At 42.2% G+C, this 17,493-nt stretch overlaps 1 protein-coding gene across 1 annotated transcript in view; it reads right to left on the reverse strand.

Moving 5' to 3' along the window:
• LOC110202780 (uncharacterized) overlaps positions 1-17,493 on the reverse strand; it is a 283,878-nt gene that overhangs the window by 22,434 nt on the left and 243,951 nt on the right. The window contains 1 exon segment of the mRNA XM_078149297.1: positions 1,992-2,096. Within this exon segment, the coding sequence (XP_078005423.1) occupies positions 1,992-2,096 (105 nt within the window).

Genomic DNA, 17,493 nt, shown 5'->3' on the forward strand with positions numbered 1-17,493 from the left:
GCAATTAGGTAATAAAACTATCTCTGTTTGCAGATGACATGATGATATACTTGGAAAATCCCACTCACTTTAGTTAAAATAATTAAAAAAGCAGCAGGTTATAAAGTAAATCCACCTAATTCATCAGCATTCCTACATAGCATAAACAAAACCCTGCAAGAAGAGATAGTAAAAGAGACACCATTTAAAATAACTCTAGACAATATAAAATACCTGGGAGCACAACGGCCCAAACAAATCCAGGAGCCACATAAATAGAATGGTTAAAAACTTTTTATATAAATAAAATCAGATTTGAACTGATTTGGAGGAATTTTAATTGTTCCTCGGTAGACAGGGCCAACGTGACAAAAATGACAATTTTATTTAAACTAATTTATATATTCAATACTATCCCAATTAAATTACAAAAAACTTATTCTACTGAATTAAAATAAAAAAAACAAAATGTATTTGGAAGAACAAAAAGTCAAGAATGTCAAAGAAACTAATGAAAAACATGTCAAGAAAGGAGGGTTCTGCCAGACTCTGACTATATTGTAAGGAAGTAATTATCAAAACAACCTGGTGCTGGCTAAGAAAGAGAAAGGTAGATAAATGGAACAGAACAGACATACAATTTACAGTAACAAATAAATAGAATAACCTTGTATTTGACAGGGGTAAAGACTTAAAGTACAGGGATAAGAATTCATTATTTGGGGGCAGCTAGATGGCACAATAGATATAGCACATGCCCTGAAGTGAAGAGGACCTGAGTTCAAATCCAACCTCAGACCAAATGCTTGACACTTACTAGCTGTGGGATCCCGGGCAAGTCACTTAACCCCAACTGACTAAAAATTTTAAAACAAAAATTTAAAAAAGAATTCATTATTTGCTAAAAATTCTTGGGAAAACTGGAAAGCAGAATGGCAGAAACCGGGCATAGATCAGTCTCTTACATCATTCACCAAGATAAGTGTCAAATGGATACATCAACTACATATAAAGAGAGATACAACAAGAAAATTAGAAACATGAAACATATCAGAATTATGGATAGGCAAACAATTTATGAATAAACAACAGGTAAGAGTAGTGTGAGGTGTAAAACATGTAATTCTGATTATATTAAATTTTTTAAATGTATTATTTTCAGGAGGCTGCTAGGTGGCACAGTGGATAGAACACTTGCCATGGAGTCAGGAGAACCTGAATTCAAATCCAGCCTCAGACACATAACACTCACTTAGCAATGTCATTCTGGGAAAGTCACTTAACCCCAACTGCCTCACCAAAAAAAAAAAATTTAATACAATAAAATTTATTTTCTCCCCAATTACATGTAAAAACAACCTTTCATACTCATTTTTAAAACTCTGAACTTCAAATTCTTTCTCTTTCTCTCTTCCCACCCTCCTACCCGCCCAACTGAGAAGGCAAGCAATTTGATATAGGTAATACATTTCTAGTGATGTGAAAGAAAAATGAGACCAAAAAAAAAACACCTCAGGAAAAATTAAGATTAAAAAGTATGTTTCAGTCTGTATTCAGATACCATCAGTTCTTTCTCCACAGATGGATAGCATTTTTCATCATAAGTCCTTCAGAGTTGTCTTGGATCACTGTATATTACAGAGAATTGCTAGGTCACTCACAGCTGATCATCTTATATTATCGCTCTCACTTTGTACACATTTCACTTTCTATCAACTCATGTAGGTTTTTCCAGGTTCTTCTGAGAGCATCCTGCTCTTCATTTCTTATACCACAAGTATTTCCTCATAATCACTTACCACATACCATAGTATGTTCAGCTGTTCCCCATTTATTTCCTTTTTAATTATTCAAATATAAATATAAATAACATAACATATTACTAACTTAAATATTTTCACTTAAATACAAAATAAGAAAGGGGAAAAATGCAAGTCATAGGCACAGCAAAATGTAAGATTCAAAATATATAGCAACAAATTTCCATTTCAAGAAGCCCATAAAATAAATACCACACTTAGTGCAGTGTGCTGTTCATCTCTGGTTTGCTTCCTCGTTGGTTTTCTTTTGTTCTCTGCTGTGCACTTTTTATTTGTTTTTTTTTCCATCTTTATCTCCTGCCCAGGATATAATTAAGCACAGAAACATTTATATATAGATATACACGAACATGCATGAACATACACTTTCTGTAACAAATTCTTCTTCTGATCTTTGGTCTCACGTTTGTGCTCTCTCTCATCTCCTATCCCTCCTAACTCTTCTACTTTACTTACATTCCACACCTTGCCCTCCAATTACTTAACCTGTCCCTCCTTCAAGGATTGCTCCCTTATTCTCCATTTCCATAAAACTAAAGTAAACGTAATTAGGTCTTTTTTTGTGTGGGGAGAGGATGCAGTGGTGTCTGTGGTTATGATTCCTCTGATGCCCACGATTTCTAGTATTACAACACAGGACAAAAAACCTATCCCACGGTCTCTGCCTAAGATGCTATTTGAAAACAGCAAGTGCACTCACCTTCCCGGCGTGGCTGTGTGGGCAGAGCCATTCCCTCTTCCTCCAGGCTGTCCTCCTGGGCAGAGCAGACGCACAGAAGGGAGAGCTGGGGAGGAAAGGAGAAGCAGGAGAGTGAGGGGTCACCCTGCTCAGACCAGACGTTCCCACTTCTCCACTGCGGGGAGATCAGTGACGAGGACGGGCTGGGGGCGGGGATGGGAGGGAGCCTGAAGGAAGCGGTCATGGAGTACAGCATCTCCTTATACACAAAGTGGAGGACAAACAGATGACCCTTTCAACAGGGGGAGGGCACGGGCCCAGGCAGCATCAGGGAAGGCTTCCCGGAGGAGGGCTAACCAGGAGGATGCTGGGAGGAGGAGTGAGAACCAGACACCCACACACCGGGAGCACGTTCCCTGGGACTCTGGGCAAGGGGCAAGAACAGAGGCCCCGAGGGGCAGGCCCTCACCAGGGTCACGGGATGCGGGCGTGACTGAGGGAGAATTAAACCCCGGCCCCAGGCTCCTCCTCGGCCAGCTTGGCCTCCAACCCCCGGCCTTCAACCCCCCCCACGGGCAGCCCCCAGACCCTTGGGAGCCCCTCGGGGGCCTCCTTCCTCCTCTGCCGCACACTCCTCCCATTCTCCGGGTGCTCTCCAGCCAGCCCCCGGTGTTCCGACCCCGCCGCACCCCCGCAGCCAGCTCCGCCTGGGCCTGGCCCCGCTCCCGGACCCCGCTCACCTTGTCACACACACTTCAGCCCACCACAGAGAAGGGGAAGCGAGAAACAGCAAGCATGGAAGAGGTGGAGGGAAAAGTAAGCGGAAGTGTCGTAGTAAGAAGGCACTCCCTCCCGGCCTTGAGCTTGGATAATGCCCCTGAAGCGAGCACGGCCTTCTGGGAATCGTAGTCTCGAGGCTGAGGTTCCTTCTGCGCATGCCTGGGGCCCGGCTCTTCCCCCGGCCTGGAATGCGGTCCTGCCTCTTTGTTTGCCCGCCCCTCCCGGACCTTCCTGCTATTAGCCCCGCCCCCTCCGCTCGTCCCCTTACCTCATGACTGACGGTTCTTTGGTAGATGGACTAAATAAAACTAAGAGCTATACCCGGAGCTTACGCTGTTCTAGGCACCGTTAAGTACTTTACATTGACTGTCTCACCTGGTCCTCACACAAACCCTGGGAAGCAGGTGCTATTATGGTGCCCATTTTATAGATGTGGAAACTCTAGCAAGTGCCGGAACTTGGATTTAACTCAGGTCTTCCCTACGCCATACCGACAACTGTATGAAACTCTGACCTGGCAATACCACTGCTAGGTCTGGATCCCAAAAGAGAAAAAACAAAAAGCAAAAGGACGTATGTGTTAAAAAAAATATACATATATATATTTACAGCAGCCCTTTTCTGGGAGTGAAGAATGAGAAGTTAAGGGGATGCCCATCGCTTGGGCAATGGCTGAATGAGTTGTGGTGTGTGATTATGATGGAATATTATTGTACTGTAAGAAATTATGAGGAGGATGCTCTCATAAAAACCTGGAAAGACTTGCATGGGCTGATGCAAAGTGAAATGTACTGTGTACAAAGTAACAGCAATATTGTAACATCATCACCTGTGAATGACTTAGCTACTCTCAGCAATACACTGGTCCAAGACAATTCTGCGGGACTTAATGACGAAAAATGATATCCGTCCCTAGACAAAGAACTGATGGGTGTGTAAACACAGATTGAAGCACACTTTTTAAGAACTTTATTTTTCTTGAGGTTTTTTTGTCTATGTTTTCTTTCACAACATGACTATTATGGATATGTTTTGCATGCCTACATATGTATAACCTATATGGAATTGCTTGTCTTTTCAATGGTAGGGGGAGGAAAGGAGAGAATTTCAAACTCAGAGTTTTAAAAATGAATGTTAATTGTTTACATGTAACTAGAGAAAAATAAAATACAAATAACAGCTAAAAATATAGAGAGATTAATCAGTGTAAGAAATTGCACACAAAATATACAGAAGCATAGTAACCTACTGTTTGACAAATCCCAATGACCTATCTATTTGGTAAGAATTTCCTATTTAACACACACTTTTTGAAAAACTGGAAAGCGGTTTGGCGTGAACTATTTATAGATCAACTTCTCATACCACATATAAAAATAAACTCCAAATAGGTATGACTTAGACGCACTGAGTGACAACATGCAGAAATTAGAAAATCAAGAAAGAAATTACTTGTGAGATGTGGTGGTAGTCCTTGTCCATCATTCTTGAAGAGGACCAAAATGACATCACTCTATTGGAGTCAAGGTACAGTGTATTCAACTGTGAATGATCAGATCAATATGAGCTTGGAAAGCTCTACCTCAAGTTAGGTACAAATAGTCCACATGAACATGTGGAGTGGAGATGTCTCTAAATTTGTGCATCTCGTATCTTTTGAGCTACTGCAATTCTGCTTTGCTCACAGAACGCAGTGCCTTCTTTGACAGAGATATACCATGTGGGTTGGTCCTTTGCCAATGTCTCCCATGTCACACAAGTGATTCCGAAGTTCTTCAGAGAGACATTAGAAGTGTCCTTGGTATGGCTTCTTTTGACCTCATGCGAGAACTTGCTTTGTGTGAGTTCTCGAAACAATAGTCTTTTAGGTAAACATGTGTTTGGCATTCAAAAAGCATGGCCAGCCAATTGGAGTCTCATTCTCTGCAGGACAGTTTGAATGCTTGGCAGTTCAGTTAGAGAAAGGATCTTAGTGCCGGGTACTTTATCTTGCCAATTTCTCTTCAGATCTTCCAATGACAATTCAAATGTAAGTGATTTGGTTTCATGGCATGTCATTGGCATCCTGTCCAGGTTTCAAAGGTATACAACAATGAGGTCAGCACAACAGCTCTGTAGACCTTCAGTTTGTTAGACATTCCCGTACTTCTTTTTCCTCACACTTTCCTTATGAGCCTCCCAAACACTGAGCTAGTTCTGGCAATGGGTATGTCAATCTCATCTTCTATGTGTACATCTCTGAAAGTACACTGCACAGGTGAGTGAACTTATTCAATATTTCTCCATTTGGGGACAGCTAGGTGGTGCAGTGGATAGAGCACTGGCCCTGGATTCAGTAAGACCCAAGTTCAAATCCCATAATTTCGACAAGCCTTCATGACTGACAGAAAGTATCAAAGGCTTTGATTGGTGAAACCAATGAACACTGCATATACACCTCTGTTCTGCTCCTGGCTTTTCTCCCGGAGCTCTTGGGCAGCAAACACCATGCTGACCATTTCTTGGTCCTTTCTGAAGCCACGCTGACTCTCAGGTAGATGACCATCTTCCAGGTAAAGAATTAGCCTATTGAGGAGGACTCTACCAGGGATTTTGCTGGCAATAACTAAGAGAGAGACCCCCGTGTGATTTTCGTAGGCCAGGCTATTTCTTTTCCCTGAATAGAGATGGACAGTGGAGGCATCCTTGAACCCCTGAGGAATTACCTCCTCTTGTCGTATAACCCCAAAAAGTTCAGTTAGCTGTTGTATGGGCAGTGGACGCCTTCCCTTGTAAATCTCAGCTGGAATAAAAAAAAGCACCAGGCACTTTGCCACACAAGAGGAGCCTAATGACGTTTAAAACCACTTCTTCAGCTGGAAATTTGGCTACAGAGAGGCTGACTTCAATGTGAGGTAAATGGTCACTGGCTTCATCATTGATTGACTGTGGTCTACTGAGAATACCATGGAATTGTTCAGCCTGTCTCACCAAGATCACATCCTTAACACAAATCAGTGTGGCTCCATCAGCACTGAGTAGTTGAAATGCAGCATAGGTCTTGGCCCATAAATAGCCTTCAGAATATCACAGAAGCACTTTGGATTGCTACTATCAGCATCAAACTGAATTTCATCTGCCTTCTGACTGAGCCAAGAATCTTGCATCTTTCTAAGCTTTGCTTGTGCTTTACTTCTGATGAAGTTCAATGCTTCCTTCTTAGAGATGGATGGTAAACCTGCTGGTAAACCTTGTGGAGTTCTAATTTTCCTTTTAGCAGCTTCTGAATTCTACTTCATTTTTGTCAAACCAAGCTTGATGCTTGTGAGCATTCTGGGCCAGATGAGTAAATGCAGTGCTGCACACCAAATATCTGTAAGCTGCCCACCCTTTTTTTTTGGGGGGGGGGGCGAGGCAATCAGGGGTTAAGTGACTTGCCCAGGATCACACAGCTAGTAACTGTCAAGTGTGTGAGGTAAGATTTGAACTCAGGTCTTCCTGAATCCAGCGTTAGTGCTCTATCCACTACACCATCTAGTTGCCTTCTTTGTAGTCTTCTTGCAAGAAGAAAGAATAAAGTAGTGGGATGAGCAACTTCTTATATGCAGACCCAGGTGATGCACTTCCAAGGGTACTTCTTTGAAATAATCAATTCCTGACAGTTAAGTCTTTACTTAACTTTTATTTTTTGGTTATATCTGAATATGTCTTACCTCCACCTGTAAAAGACACAACACACACACACACACACACACACACACACACACAACACACACAGACACACAGTCATACATGAATATATTTCACCCATTCCTTATCCAGAGCTTGGCTGGGAACTTTGTATAATAAAATGTAGGTGATCCGTCTCCATAGCACCTCTCTCTGTTCCATCCCTTCTCTGAGGCAGATTGCTTTCCTGTACAGACTAGAGGTGCTGCATTCCTCTTCTCTGCCTCTTCCTCCTTCTTCATTTTAAAAATTATGAACTTATCACCCCACAAGCACAAACATTGTGATTCATAAAGAATACTAAAAAGAGGGTGGTGAATACAGCCATAAACTCTTATTCCATGCAGTTATTTTTTTACAGTATTACATTTAGAAGGTAATAATTCAATTGTTCAGTGTCCTCATGTTTTTGTTTTCTTTCATGTATTTTATTTTTAAATGTATTATTGATTCTCTATTTTTTTTCTTAATTGCTATCACTTTCTCCAAAGGCAGCATCACGTAGTGGCTAGAGAGGGGGTTTGAGAAATAGGAAGGCCTGGGTTCAAGTTCAGCCTCTGACAAATACCTGCTCTTTGGTCTAAGGCACAACACTGAACCATTTGGTCCCATAGGCAACTCTCTAACATGAGAAGTTGTAGAGAAAGTCTTGACCTGCACTGGTAGAGGGTGTTTGTTCATGAGAATACCTTATAGCAATGGAACTAAATCCCTACCAATTTCCACCAATGCACACTGCCTCCTAATTTGAAGCCCCCCTGGAGCCCCACTGAAAAAGGTAAGTATAAGCAACCAAGAAAAATCAAGATATTGACCATGTCTGAAATGTGTCTTATTCTAAACATCTATTCCATCAGTTTTCTTCCCATAGGTGGGAGGAAGGCTTCATTATCAAGCTTCTGAAGTTAGGATTTTCCTAGTCTCTTTCCAGGTACAGTCCTATGTTTAAAGCTTCTGCCCCATACACTTCATGAGCAGTTTAAAGAGTGCCTATTTAAAGGATAATTCTGACTCTGTGATTTTTGACATGCTGATTTAAGACACAAACTCCATACAGAACAGGACCTGGCACCTAGTGAGCACTTAAGAAATGCCCGTTTCCTTTGTTAGCCACATTTTCTCTCTTGGATTTATTGTTTTCTCTGCTTTTTCTCAAATTCCCAGAAAGTTGTTTCTGACTCTTCTTCTCACTCTTTTCTCCTCTTCCTTTTAACTTAAGGAATCAGGAGCCTAGCTTGCTGTAGGTGACTGGCTTTCAAGAGAGCATGACTTTGCTGAAAAGGCCTGTGGGTGGACTAAGTATTGCTGTCCTGAAGAAACAGTGCACAAATACATTCCCACGGGGAGCAATGCTCACTCTGAGAAGGACAATGGATGCTCTTGTTCCTAGAATAGCCCAGTCTTAATTCAAATCACTTTGTCCTACTAAGTGCATCTTCCTCAGTCTCCCAACTTTGGGCCTCCGCCTCCCTACTGTACTAACCCTATTTGTCTTTTACATCACCTGCAGTTGTCCTTTTTCATCTTAATCAAGCTGTAGGACAATACATTACTTAGCAATATGTGAGAATAGAGCTTCTGATGTGAGAATATAGCTTCTGGATCTGCCTGTGTATCCATGGTCCAACTGCTGTTTGTGACCACGAGTAATAAAAATTGCCTTAGTTATGTCAGAAAAACACAAAGTACAGGGTTAGTTCAACACCTTGATACACCCTTTCTTGCCCCTAATCAATTCTTGGAGGATAGCGTTACCCGTGCTGGCTTTCTAGTCCCTCAAGCATGGAAGCCTCCAGGGCTTTTCATCTAGGCAGCTCTTTGGTGCCACCTTCTGTCCTCCACATCAAATCAGGTAGCTTTAGGAATTAATGGGAAAGGCCCCTTTTGCCCTAGGAGGAGTGGAGCAGTACAGAATGGGAGGCCTAGAAGCAAGCTATCAGAAAGCCCCACCTCAGCATACCAGGGGGAGATCCTGAAACCCAGGTGATGGAGTAGGCAAACACCAACACCAGCACACCCGAGTGCCTCAGTAAGGGCAGGGGAACTAGTGAAAACCTGCTAAAAAAAACCCCACCATGTGCCTCGGTATTCTAAGTCAGCCAAGTCTCCCAGTGCCTCAGCAAAACTGTGGAAAGTGCTCCAAGGGGCCCCAGACAGAGAAACATCCTACAACATCCATCTGAGAGGAGCTAAACAAAGCAAAAGGAAAGAAAAGCCCAGTGAGCAGGCAACCTCCAGGGGCCAGGCTACCCAATCCTACCCCTAGAGTTCCAGTGTTGCTGATTCCAGCCCAGCACCAGGCAAGCTGCCAGAACCCTACAGCCTCCAACTGCCAGCAGTTGAAGCCCCAGCACACACAGACAGTGACCAGGCCCCAGGCTCCCAACACAAGAAGCAGGGGTTAATGCCCCCTGCTCCCCAGCAGGAGAGCTCAATCTCTTTAAAGGCCAGGAAATAAGCAAACATCATGAGCAAAAAAGAAATGCGCTGTAGATTCTTATTAGGGGAACAGTGAAGATCAAGGCAGAAATTCTAAACACAACAACACTGTCAACAAACCCACATCTGGAGCCTCAAAAGGGAATATGAACTTCTTTCTTCAAAGAGCTCAGGAGGGATTTTGAAAGTCAAATGAGAGAGGTAGAAGAAAAATTGGGTAAAGAAATAAGTATGTAAGACAGAGTCAATAGCTTGGAAAAGGAAGGATAAAAATTAACTGTAGAAAACAAGTCCTTAGCAAATACAGTTGTCCAACTGGAAAAAAAGTACATTAAAGTAAACAATTCCCTAAAAAATACAATTCACCAAATGGAGAAGGAGGTACATAATCTAATAGAAGAAAACAACTGTTAAAAATTAGAATAGGGCAAATGGAAGCTATTGACTCTATAAGAGAGCAAGGATCATTCAAACAGAAACAGCAGAATGGAAAAAATAGATGTAAATGTAAAATACATCATTGGTAAAACAACTGACATGGAAAATAGATCTAGGAGACACAATTCAAAAATTATTGGTCTACCTGAAAATCACGATGAAAAAAAGAGCCTAGACAGCATCTTTCAGGAAATCATCAAGGAAAACTGCCCTGAAGTCCTAGAACCAGGGGGTAAAAGAGCCATAGGAAGAATCCACCCATCACCTCCTGAAAGAGATCCCAAATCGAAAATGCCAAGGAATATTGTAGCCAAATTCCAAAATTACCAGGTCAAAGAGAAAATACTGCAAGCATCCAGAAAGAATCAATTTAAATATCATGGAACCACAGTCAGTATTACACAGGACCTTGCAGCTTCTACATTAAAAGATACTAGGGCTTGGAATAAAATATTCCATAAGGCAAAGGAGTCTGGATTACAACCAAGGATCAGCTACTCAGTGAAAATGAGCATGATCTTTCAGGGGAAGAGATGGACATGCAGTGAAATGGAGGACTTCCAAACCTTCCCGATAAAAAGACCAGAGCTCAACAGAAAATTTGATCTTCAAATACAAGTCTCAAGAGAGACATAAAAAGGTAAAGCAGATAGAAAGAAACAATAACTGGCGCGAGCGCCTGCACCCGCAGCCGTGGTCTGGTGCCAGCAGAGTGTGAAGAGACGAAGAATCATGGGCCAGGTGGAAGATGTGAAGAACAAACTTTGTTTATAGACCTGAGGGCTCAGGCTTATATAGTGCTGGATCAAGCAATAGTAACATTGTTATTCATGAAAAGTACAAATCTAATTAGGTGATTTCCTTCCTTCCTCGTACCTTGTCTGTTACATTCTTTCCTGTGTCCTGTCCTGTATCCCGTCCGTTTCCTCCCTTCCTGCATCCTGTTCTCAAGAGACAGAGCAGGGGGGTGGTGAGCCGACATCCTGAGTTTCACAGCGGTCAGGCTTAGTACATGCTACAGGTAAGACCCGGGCTGGCCTAAGCCTCCAACTCCCCAAAGCCAGCCCTCTACAAACAACATGTTATTAATCCGGGCAAACTTTTTACAATCCTACAAGAGAAGATTACACTTCAGAACTGTATTGTTTGTATTACACCACGTTAAGGGGTCTAGGTATAAGTTGAGTTTGATGTAATGATAAAAAAAAAATTTAATCAAGTGGGTTAATCAAGTGGAAGGGGAGATATCTTAGAAGTCTGAGGAGGAATGAAAAGCTCTGGAAAAGCTTCTGTGGTGATGAAGATACTGCGCGAGAGACTTTGTAAGAAACATTATCCAGTCTAGCTTTGTTCTACAGCATTTAAGTAGGAAGGAAGATGGGAATAATCCAGGACGAGGCTTGGTAAGGCATCATCAGTGATAGGATAAGGGGCTAAGGGACTTAAGAGAACAGTGTAGACTGAATTCATTCACCAGCAGGACAAGATGGGGAAGAGAGCACCCATAGCATGGGAGAGCCTAGGAAAGAAGCAAGAAGTCAAGCACTTGTAGGTCATGGTAAGGACTAAGAACCAGGTTTAAGATTGCAAGGTAGAGAAAGAAAGGGATGGAATAACAATATATTGTGATCAGATTAGCACATTTCAAAGGTTATGACCATAGAGGAGTTGCACTGGTGGGAGTTGGCAAGATTGAGGGCATGACCCTCAGTGTGTTCCTGAGGTGGGGTGGAAGACAATCTCATGTCAAAGTAGTAAAGTGTCCAGCTGAAAGAGGTTTTTTGAGGGAGTATGTTGTTGCGTGACTATGCATGTTCAAGTCCTGTGGTATGGGTGGAGGAGTTGGAGTGGAAAGAAAGACTCAGCCAGTCAATGAACTCATTCAGGAATGAGGGAGTGTCCTTGAGGTAGAAACACAAAAGCTAACAGCTTTCTGGCTGGGTGGTAGATGTGGATTTAGTAGAAGAGGTTACTGGAGATGATGGTAGGGAGAATCTAGAAGTGACAATGGGGAGCAAGGAATATTAAGAATTCCCCACCTGAATTAGTGATTGGTTCCTGGTAGAGTAGGGTGACCCAATAAGCTTCAAGCGTCTGTGTCTCCCTCTGATGGTCAAGGGAACAAAATCATTCCACTTCACAATCATTTTCTCTCCTCAATTTCTAAAGATGTCAGAGACACGCGTTCCAGGAGAAAGGAAGATGTGCCACTCGGGACCTTTTCACTGAGATGTTTCTTGTCTTGGATCTCATCTAGTTCTCTGATAGTCTCTAGTTTCCCTACCAAACTTGTCCTTGGAACCTGTCATGTGAAACTGGCATCCCTAAAATTAAAAAAAATATGCTAAAAGATATAAAAATCTTAGTGTTCAATGGGCTCTAGGAAGACAGGTACAATAATCCTCTGTTGCAAGAGCCTTGGATTAATCCAGTATTTCAGGGAAACAACATAGGGGCGGGAGGAAATAAGCATTTATACAGCGCCTATTATGTTCTAGGAACTGTGCTAATTATTCTACAATTAATATCTCATTTTGTCCTCACACAAACCCTGGGAGATGTGTGCTATTAATATTTCCATTCTTGGTTTAGATTCTTAAAATCTAGCCACATATAATCTAGCCAATAGCTTACTACTGTTCAGAATCCTTAAGAGTCTGTCCAATATGATGGATGTTGTAATAAACCTTGTCTTTGGCTGAAAGAAGGCTTGGGTCGAATTTTTTTGGGCGGGACTCGCATGTTGTGATTTTTGGGGTCCTAGCACCTGTAAACCTCAACATTTTGGTGGCGCACATAGGAAACTGCCTAACCCCAAGTTCTTCTCCAGCCAAGACAGGAAGGTGTGTAAGCCTCCCCTCCCCCTCCTTACTTGCTCTGCAGTTGGGGTCACTCTCTAAGCACCAAGGCTTGGAGGTGCTTTTCAAGCAGTTATGAGGCTGTCTCACACTCAGCCTGACTCTCTCAGGCTCTTGGTTGACCAGGTCCTTTCAAGGCCACAGACCTGGGTACACCTTCCACAGCATAGAGGACAAGGACAGACACAAATCGGGAACTGAATGCCCAATTCTGTTAATTCCCTCGGGCTAGGAATTGGGGAAAACTGCAGGTGCTTTTTGGTTCCCTGAGGCTTCCTTACTCCCTTCCCTAAAGTTAGAATAGCTAAAAATATCTTGGCAGATTCTGGAGGTTTTGTGATTGATCATTAAGGAGTTTTGAAACTCCTCTTTACAACCCTGGTCACTGTTTTCTCCCACTCCCTTCCCTCGAGTCAAGAGGGTATTTGTTAACCCCTCTCATAGGAGAAGAGAGTTTCACCCTTTCCCACTGCCTTTTGATTTTGCCCTCCCCTACCTGGGGAAAGAAAGGAGGGGTGAGGGGCAGCAGCTACAGTGTGGGCCCCAGTGGCAATGGCCTTGGGTCCTAAGGCAACCTTTGCCTGGAAGCATTACCCAGGTTCAGCACATCCTGCTCAAGGTAAAGAAGCTGGCCTCTGAACTTGGGTAAGCACACTCCTTTAAAGTTGTAGTTTTAACTGTTAATCACAAGATATTGATTCTCTGTGTAAAGTAATTTGGAAATGAATTTAACAAAATTGAAGTCACCTGATTGGTAATGAGTTTCTTTCACGTTTCAAATTGGTGAACTTTTTGTATCAGTTATGTAAAGCAACTTTTCATAATTCGGTTACCACTAAAATATTTCGGCTACTGTTGGTTGTTGTTTTAATGTGTAAACTAGCCAAAAAGCTTTTTTTGGGCTATGGCTTGCTAAGAATTTGCAAGAATCTAGAAATCTCTAATGATTGGCTTTTTACACCAGGACAAATTTAAGTCTGAGATGTAAATCCTGGACAAGTTTTTCCTAAGCTGTGATTAGTGAAACTCGCTGTGTGAGGCAAAAGCTCATAGGATTTAATTTTGAGTTGTTTCATGGATCATAATAATCCATTGATAATCAAGAATCCACCATGTGAGAGAAATGTTACAAGCTACTCAGAGAATGTGATAGTGGCGGGAAGTCAGCACTGGGGAAAGCTGAGAGGACAGTTTTAGCCTCAGTCCAAGATGGGAGCCTCCTGGCTCAGTTTCCCCATTACGTTCCTTGGAAAAGGAAGGTTACCCACCTTGCTATTCCTGAGTCTGGCTATGAGGTGGATTTCATATTACAGGGTTGGAAACAAAATTATCTGAATCCAAACAGAGGTGAAAAATGAACAGTTCCTAATGTGAGAGAGCCCAGCAGGGACCACACCTGAATAGTAGCCTTGAATGAAACAAGGCTGGCAAGTGAAGGCCAGCTTACTGAAGTCAGAAGTGGAAATGTGTTTTTCAGGATGAACCACAGTGAAAGGGAGCTCCATGAAGGTGGTGTAGGTTTTGCAATCAAAACTAATCTGCTCCACAACTTGTATGCATCCCAAAAGGAGTGAATGACAGGCTCATGACAATACAATTGCAGAAAAGCACTACACCACCCTCATCAGTACATATTCTCCCACCATGATGAAACCAGATGAGGTCAAAGAAAAATTTAATGAGCATCTGGAGACGCTCATCATCCATAGCTGAAAGAGGACAAGTTCATAATTCTGGGTGACCTAAGTGCAAATGCGGGCACAGACTCCCAGACACGGAAGGAAATCCTTGGGAGAAATGGAGTCAAAAGCAGCAACAGTCACCTACTGATGAAGACGTGTGCATCTCATGACAACACCTAAATGCAAAAAAACCTCATGAATTCACACTCATAGAAAACATTGGCATTTAATAAGCTATGTCATTGTCAGGAGAAGAGACAGACAGGATTTGAGAGTAATGAAGGGGATGTGTGGTGCAGAGTGCTAGACTAAAAATAGATTTATCCTCTGCATGCTAAATATTCACATTCCACAAACGTGCCAGTACCAAGGAAAGACAACTAACAGATGACTTAATGTCAGCAGTTTAGAGCCCTTCTCTGATCGGGGATAGTTCATTGGTAACTTGGAGAGGAAACTGAGCCAACATAGGGTTAGCCACAGTGGAGCAGAAAAGGAATGGGCAGGGGGCAGCTAGGTGGCACAATGGATAGAGGTCTGGCCTTTGAGTCGAGAGCACCTGAGTTCAAATCCGGCCTCACACACTTGACACTTACTAGCTGTGTGACTCTAGGCAAGTCACTTAATCCCCGATTTCCTCACACGCCCCCCCCCCAAAAAAAAGGGTGGGCAGCTTACAGATATTTGGTGTGCAGCACTGCATTTACTCATCTGGCCCAGAATGCTCACAAGCATCAAGCTTGGTTTGACAAAAATGAAGTAGAATTCAGAAGCTGCTAAAAGAAAAATTGGAACTCCACAAGGTTTGCCAGCAGGTTTACTATCCACTCTAAGAAGGCAGCATTTAACTTCATCAGAAGTAAAGCACAAGCAAACTTAGAAAGATGCAAGATTCTTGGCTCAGTCAGAAGGCAGATGAAATTCAGTTTGATGCTGATAGTAGCAATCCAAAGTGCTTCTGTGATATTCTGAAGGCTATTTATGGGCCAAGACCTATGTACATTTCAACTACTCAGTGCTGATGGAGCCACATTGATTAGTGTTAAGGATGTGATCTTGGTGAGACAGGCTGAACAATTCCATAGTATTCTCAGTAGACCACCATCAATCAATGATGAAGCCACTGACCATTTACCTCACATTGAAGTCAGCCTCTCTGTAGCCAAATTTCCACTGAAGAAGTGGCTTTGAATGTTGTTAGGCTCCTGTTGTGTGGCAAAGTGCCTGGTGCTTTTTTATTCCAGCTGAGATTTACACGGCAAGGTGTCCAGTGCCCATACAAACCTAACTCAATTTTTTGGGTTATACATGACAAGGGGAGGTAATTCCTCAGGGGTTCAAGGATGCCTCCATGTCCATCTCTATCAGGGAAAAGAAATAGACTGCCTACGAAAATCACAGGGGTCTCTCTCTTAGTTATTGCCAGAAATCCCTGCTAGAGTCCTCCTCAATAGGCTAATTCTTTACCTGGAAGATGGTCATCTACCTGAGAGTCAGCGTGGCTTCAGAAAGGACCAAGAAATGGTCAGCATGGTGTTTGCTGCCCAAGAGCTCGGGAGAAAGCCAGGAGCAGAACAGAGATGTATACAGTGTTCATTGGTCACCAATCAAAGCCTTTGATACTTTCTGTCAGTCATGAAGGCTTGTCGAAAATTATGGGATTTGAACTTGGGTCTTACTGAATCCAGGGCCAGTGCTCTATCCACTGCACCACCTAGCTGTCCCCAAATGGAGAAATATTGAATAAGTTCACTCACCTGTGCAGTGTACTTTCAGAGATGTACACATAGAAGATGAGATTGACATACCCATTGCCAGAACTAGCTCAGTGTTTGGGAGGCTCATAAGGAAAGCGTGAGGAAAAAGAAGTACGGGAATGTCTAACAAACTGAAGGTCTACAAAGCTGTTGTGCTGACCTCATTGTTGTATACCTTTGAAACCTGGACAGGATGCCAATGACATGCCATGAAACCAAATCACTTACATTTGAATTGTCATTGGAAGATCTGAAGAGAAATTGGCAAGATAAAGTACCCGGCACTAAGATCCTTTCTCTAACTGAACTGCCAAGCATTCAAACTGTCCTGCAGAGAGTGAGACTCCAATTGGCTGGCCATGCTTTTTGAATGCCAAACACGTGTTTACCTAAAAGACTATTGTTTCGAGAACTCACACAAAGCAAGTTCTCGCATGAGGTCAAAAGAAGCAATACCAAGGACACTTCTAATGTCTCTCTGAAGAACTTCGGAATCACTTGTGTGACATGGGAGACATTGGCAAAGGACCAACCCACATGGTATATCTCTGTCAAAGAAGGCACTGCGTTCTGTGAGCAAAGCAGAATTGCAGTAGCTCAAAAGATACGAGATGCACAAATTTAGAGACATCTCCACTCCACATGTTCATGTGGACTATTTGTACCTAACCTGAGGTAGAGCTTTCCAAGCTCATACTGATCTGATCATTCACAGTTGAATACACTGTACCTTGACTCCAATAGAGTGATGTCATTTTGGTCCTCTTCAAGAATGATGGACAAGGACTACCACCACATCTCACAAGTAATTTCTTTCTTGATTTTCTAATTTCTGCATGTTGTCACTCAGTGCGTCTAAGTCATATACCTATTTGGAGTTTATTTTTATATGTGGTATGAGAAGTTGATCTATAAATAGTTCACGCCAAACCGCTTTCCAGTTTTTCAAAAAGTGTGTGTTAAATAGGAAATTCTTACCCAAATAGATAGGTCATTGGGATTTATCAAACAGTAGGTTACTATGCTTGTTTCTGTATATTTTGTGTGCAATTTCTTACACTGATTAATCTCTCTATATTTTTTAGCTGTTATTTTGTATTTTATTTTTCTCTAGTTACATGTAAAACAATTAACATTCATTTTTAAAACTCTGAGTTTGAAATTCTCTCCTTTCCTCCCCCTACCATTGAAAAGACAAGCAATTCCATATAGGTTATACATATGTAGGCATGCAAAACATATCCATAATAGTCATGTTGTGAAAGAAAACATAGACAAAAAAACTCAAGAAAAATAAAGTTCTTAAAAAGTGTGCTTCAATCTGTGTTTACACACCCATCAGTTCTTTGTCTA

This window comes from Phascolarctos cinereus, unplaced genomic scaffold (assembly GCF_003287225.1).
Source record: "Phascolarctos cinereus isolate Bilbo 61053 unplaced genomic scaffold, phaCin_HiC Scaffold_2;HRSCAF=192, whole genome shotgun sequence".
Lineage (NCBI taxonomy): Eukaryota > Metazoa > Chordata > Mammalia > Diprotodontia > Phascolarctidae > Phascolarctos > Phascolarctos cinereus.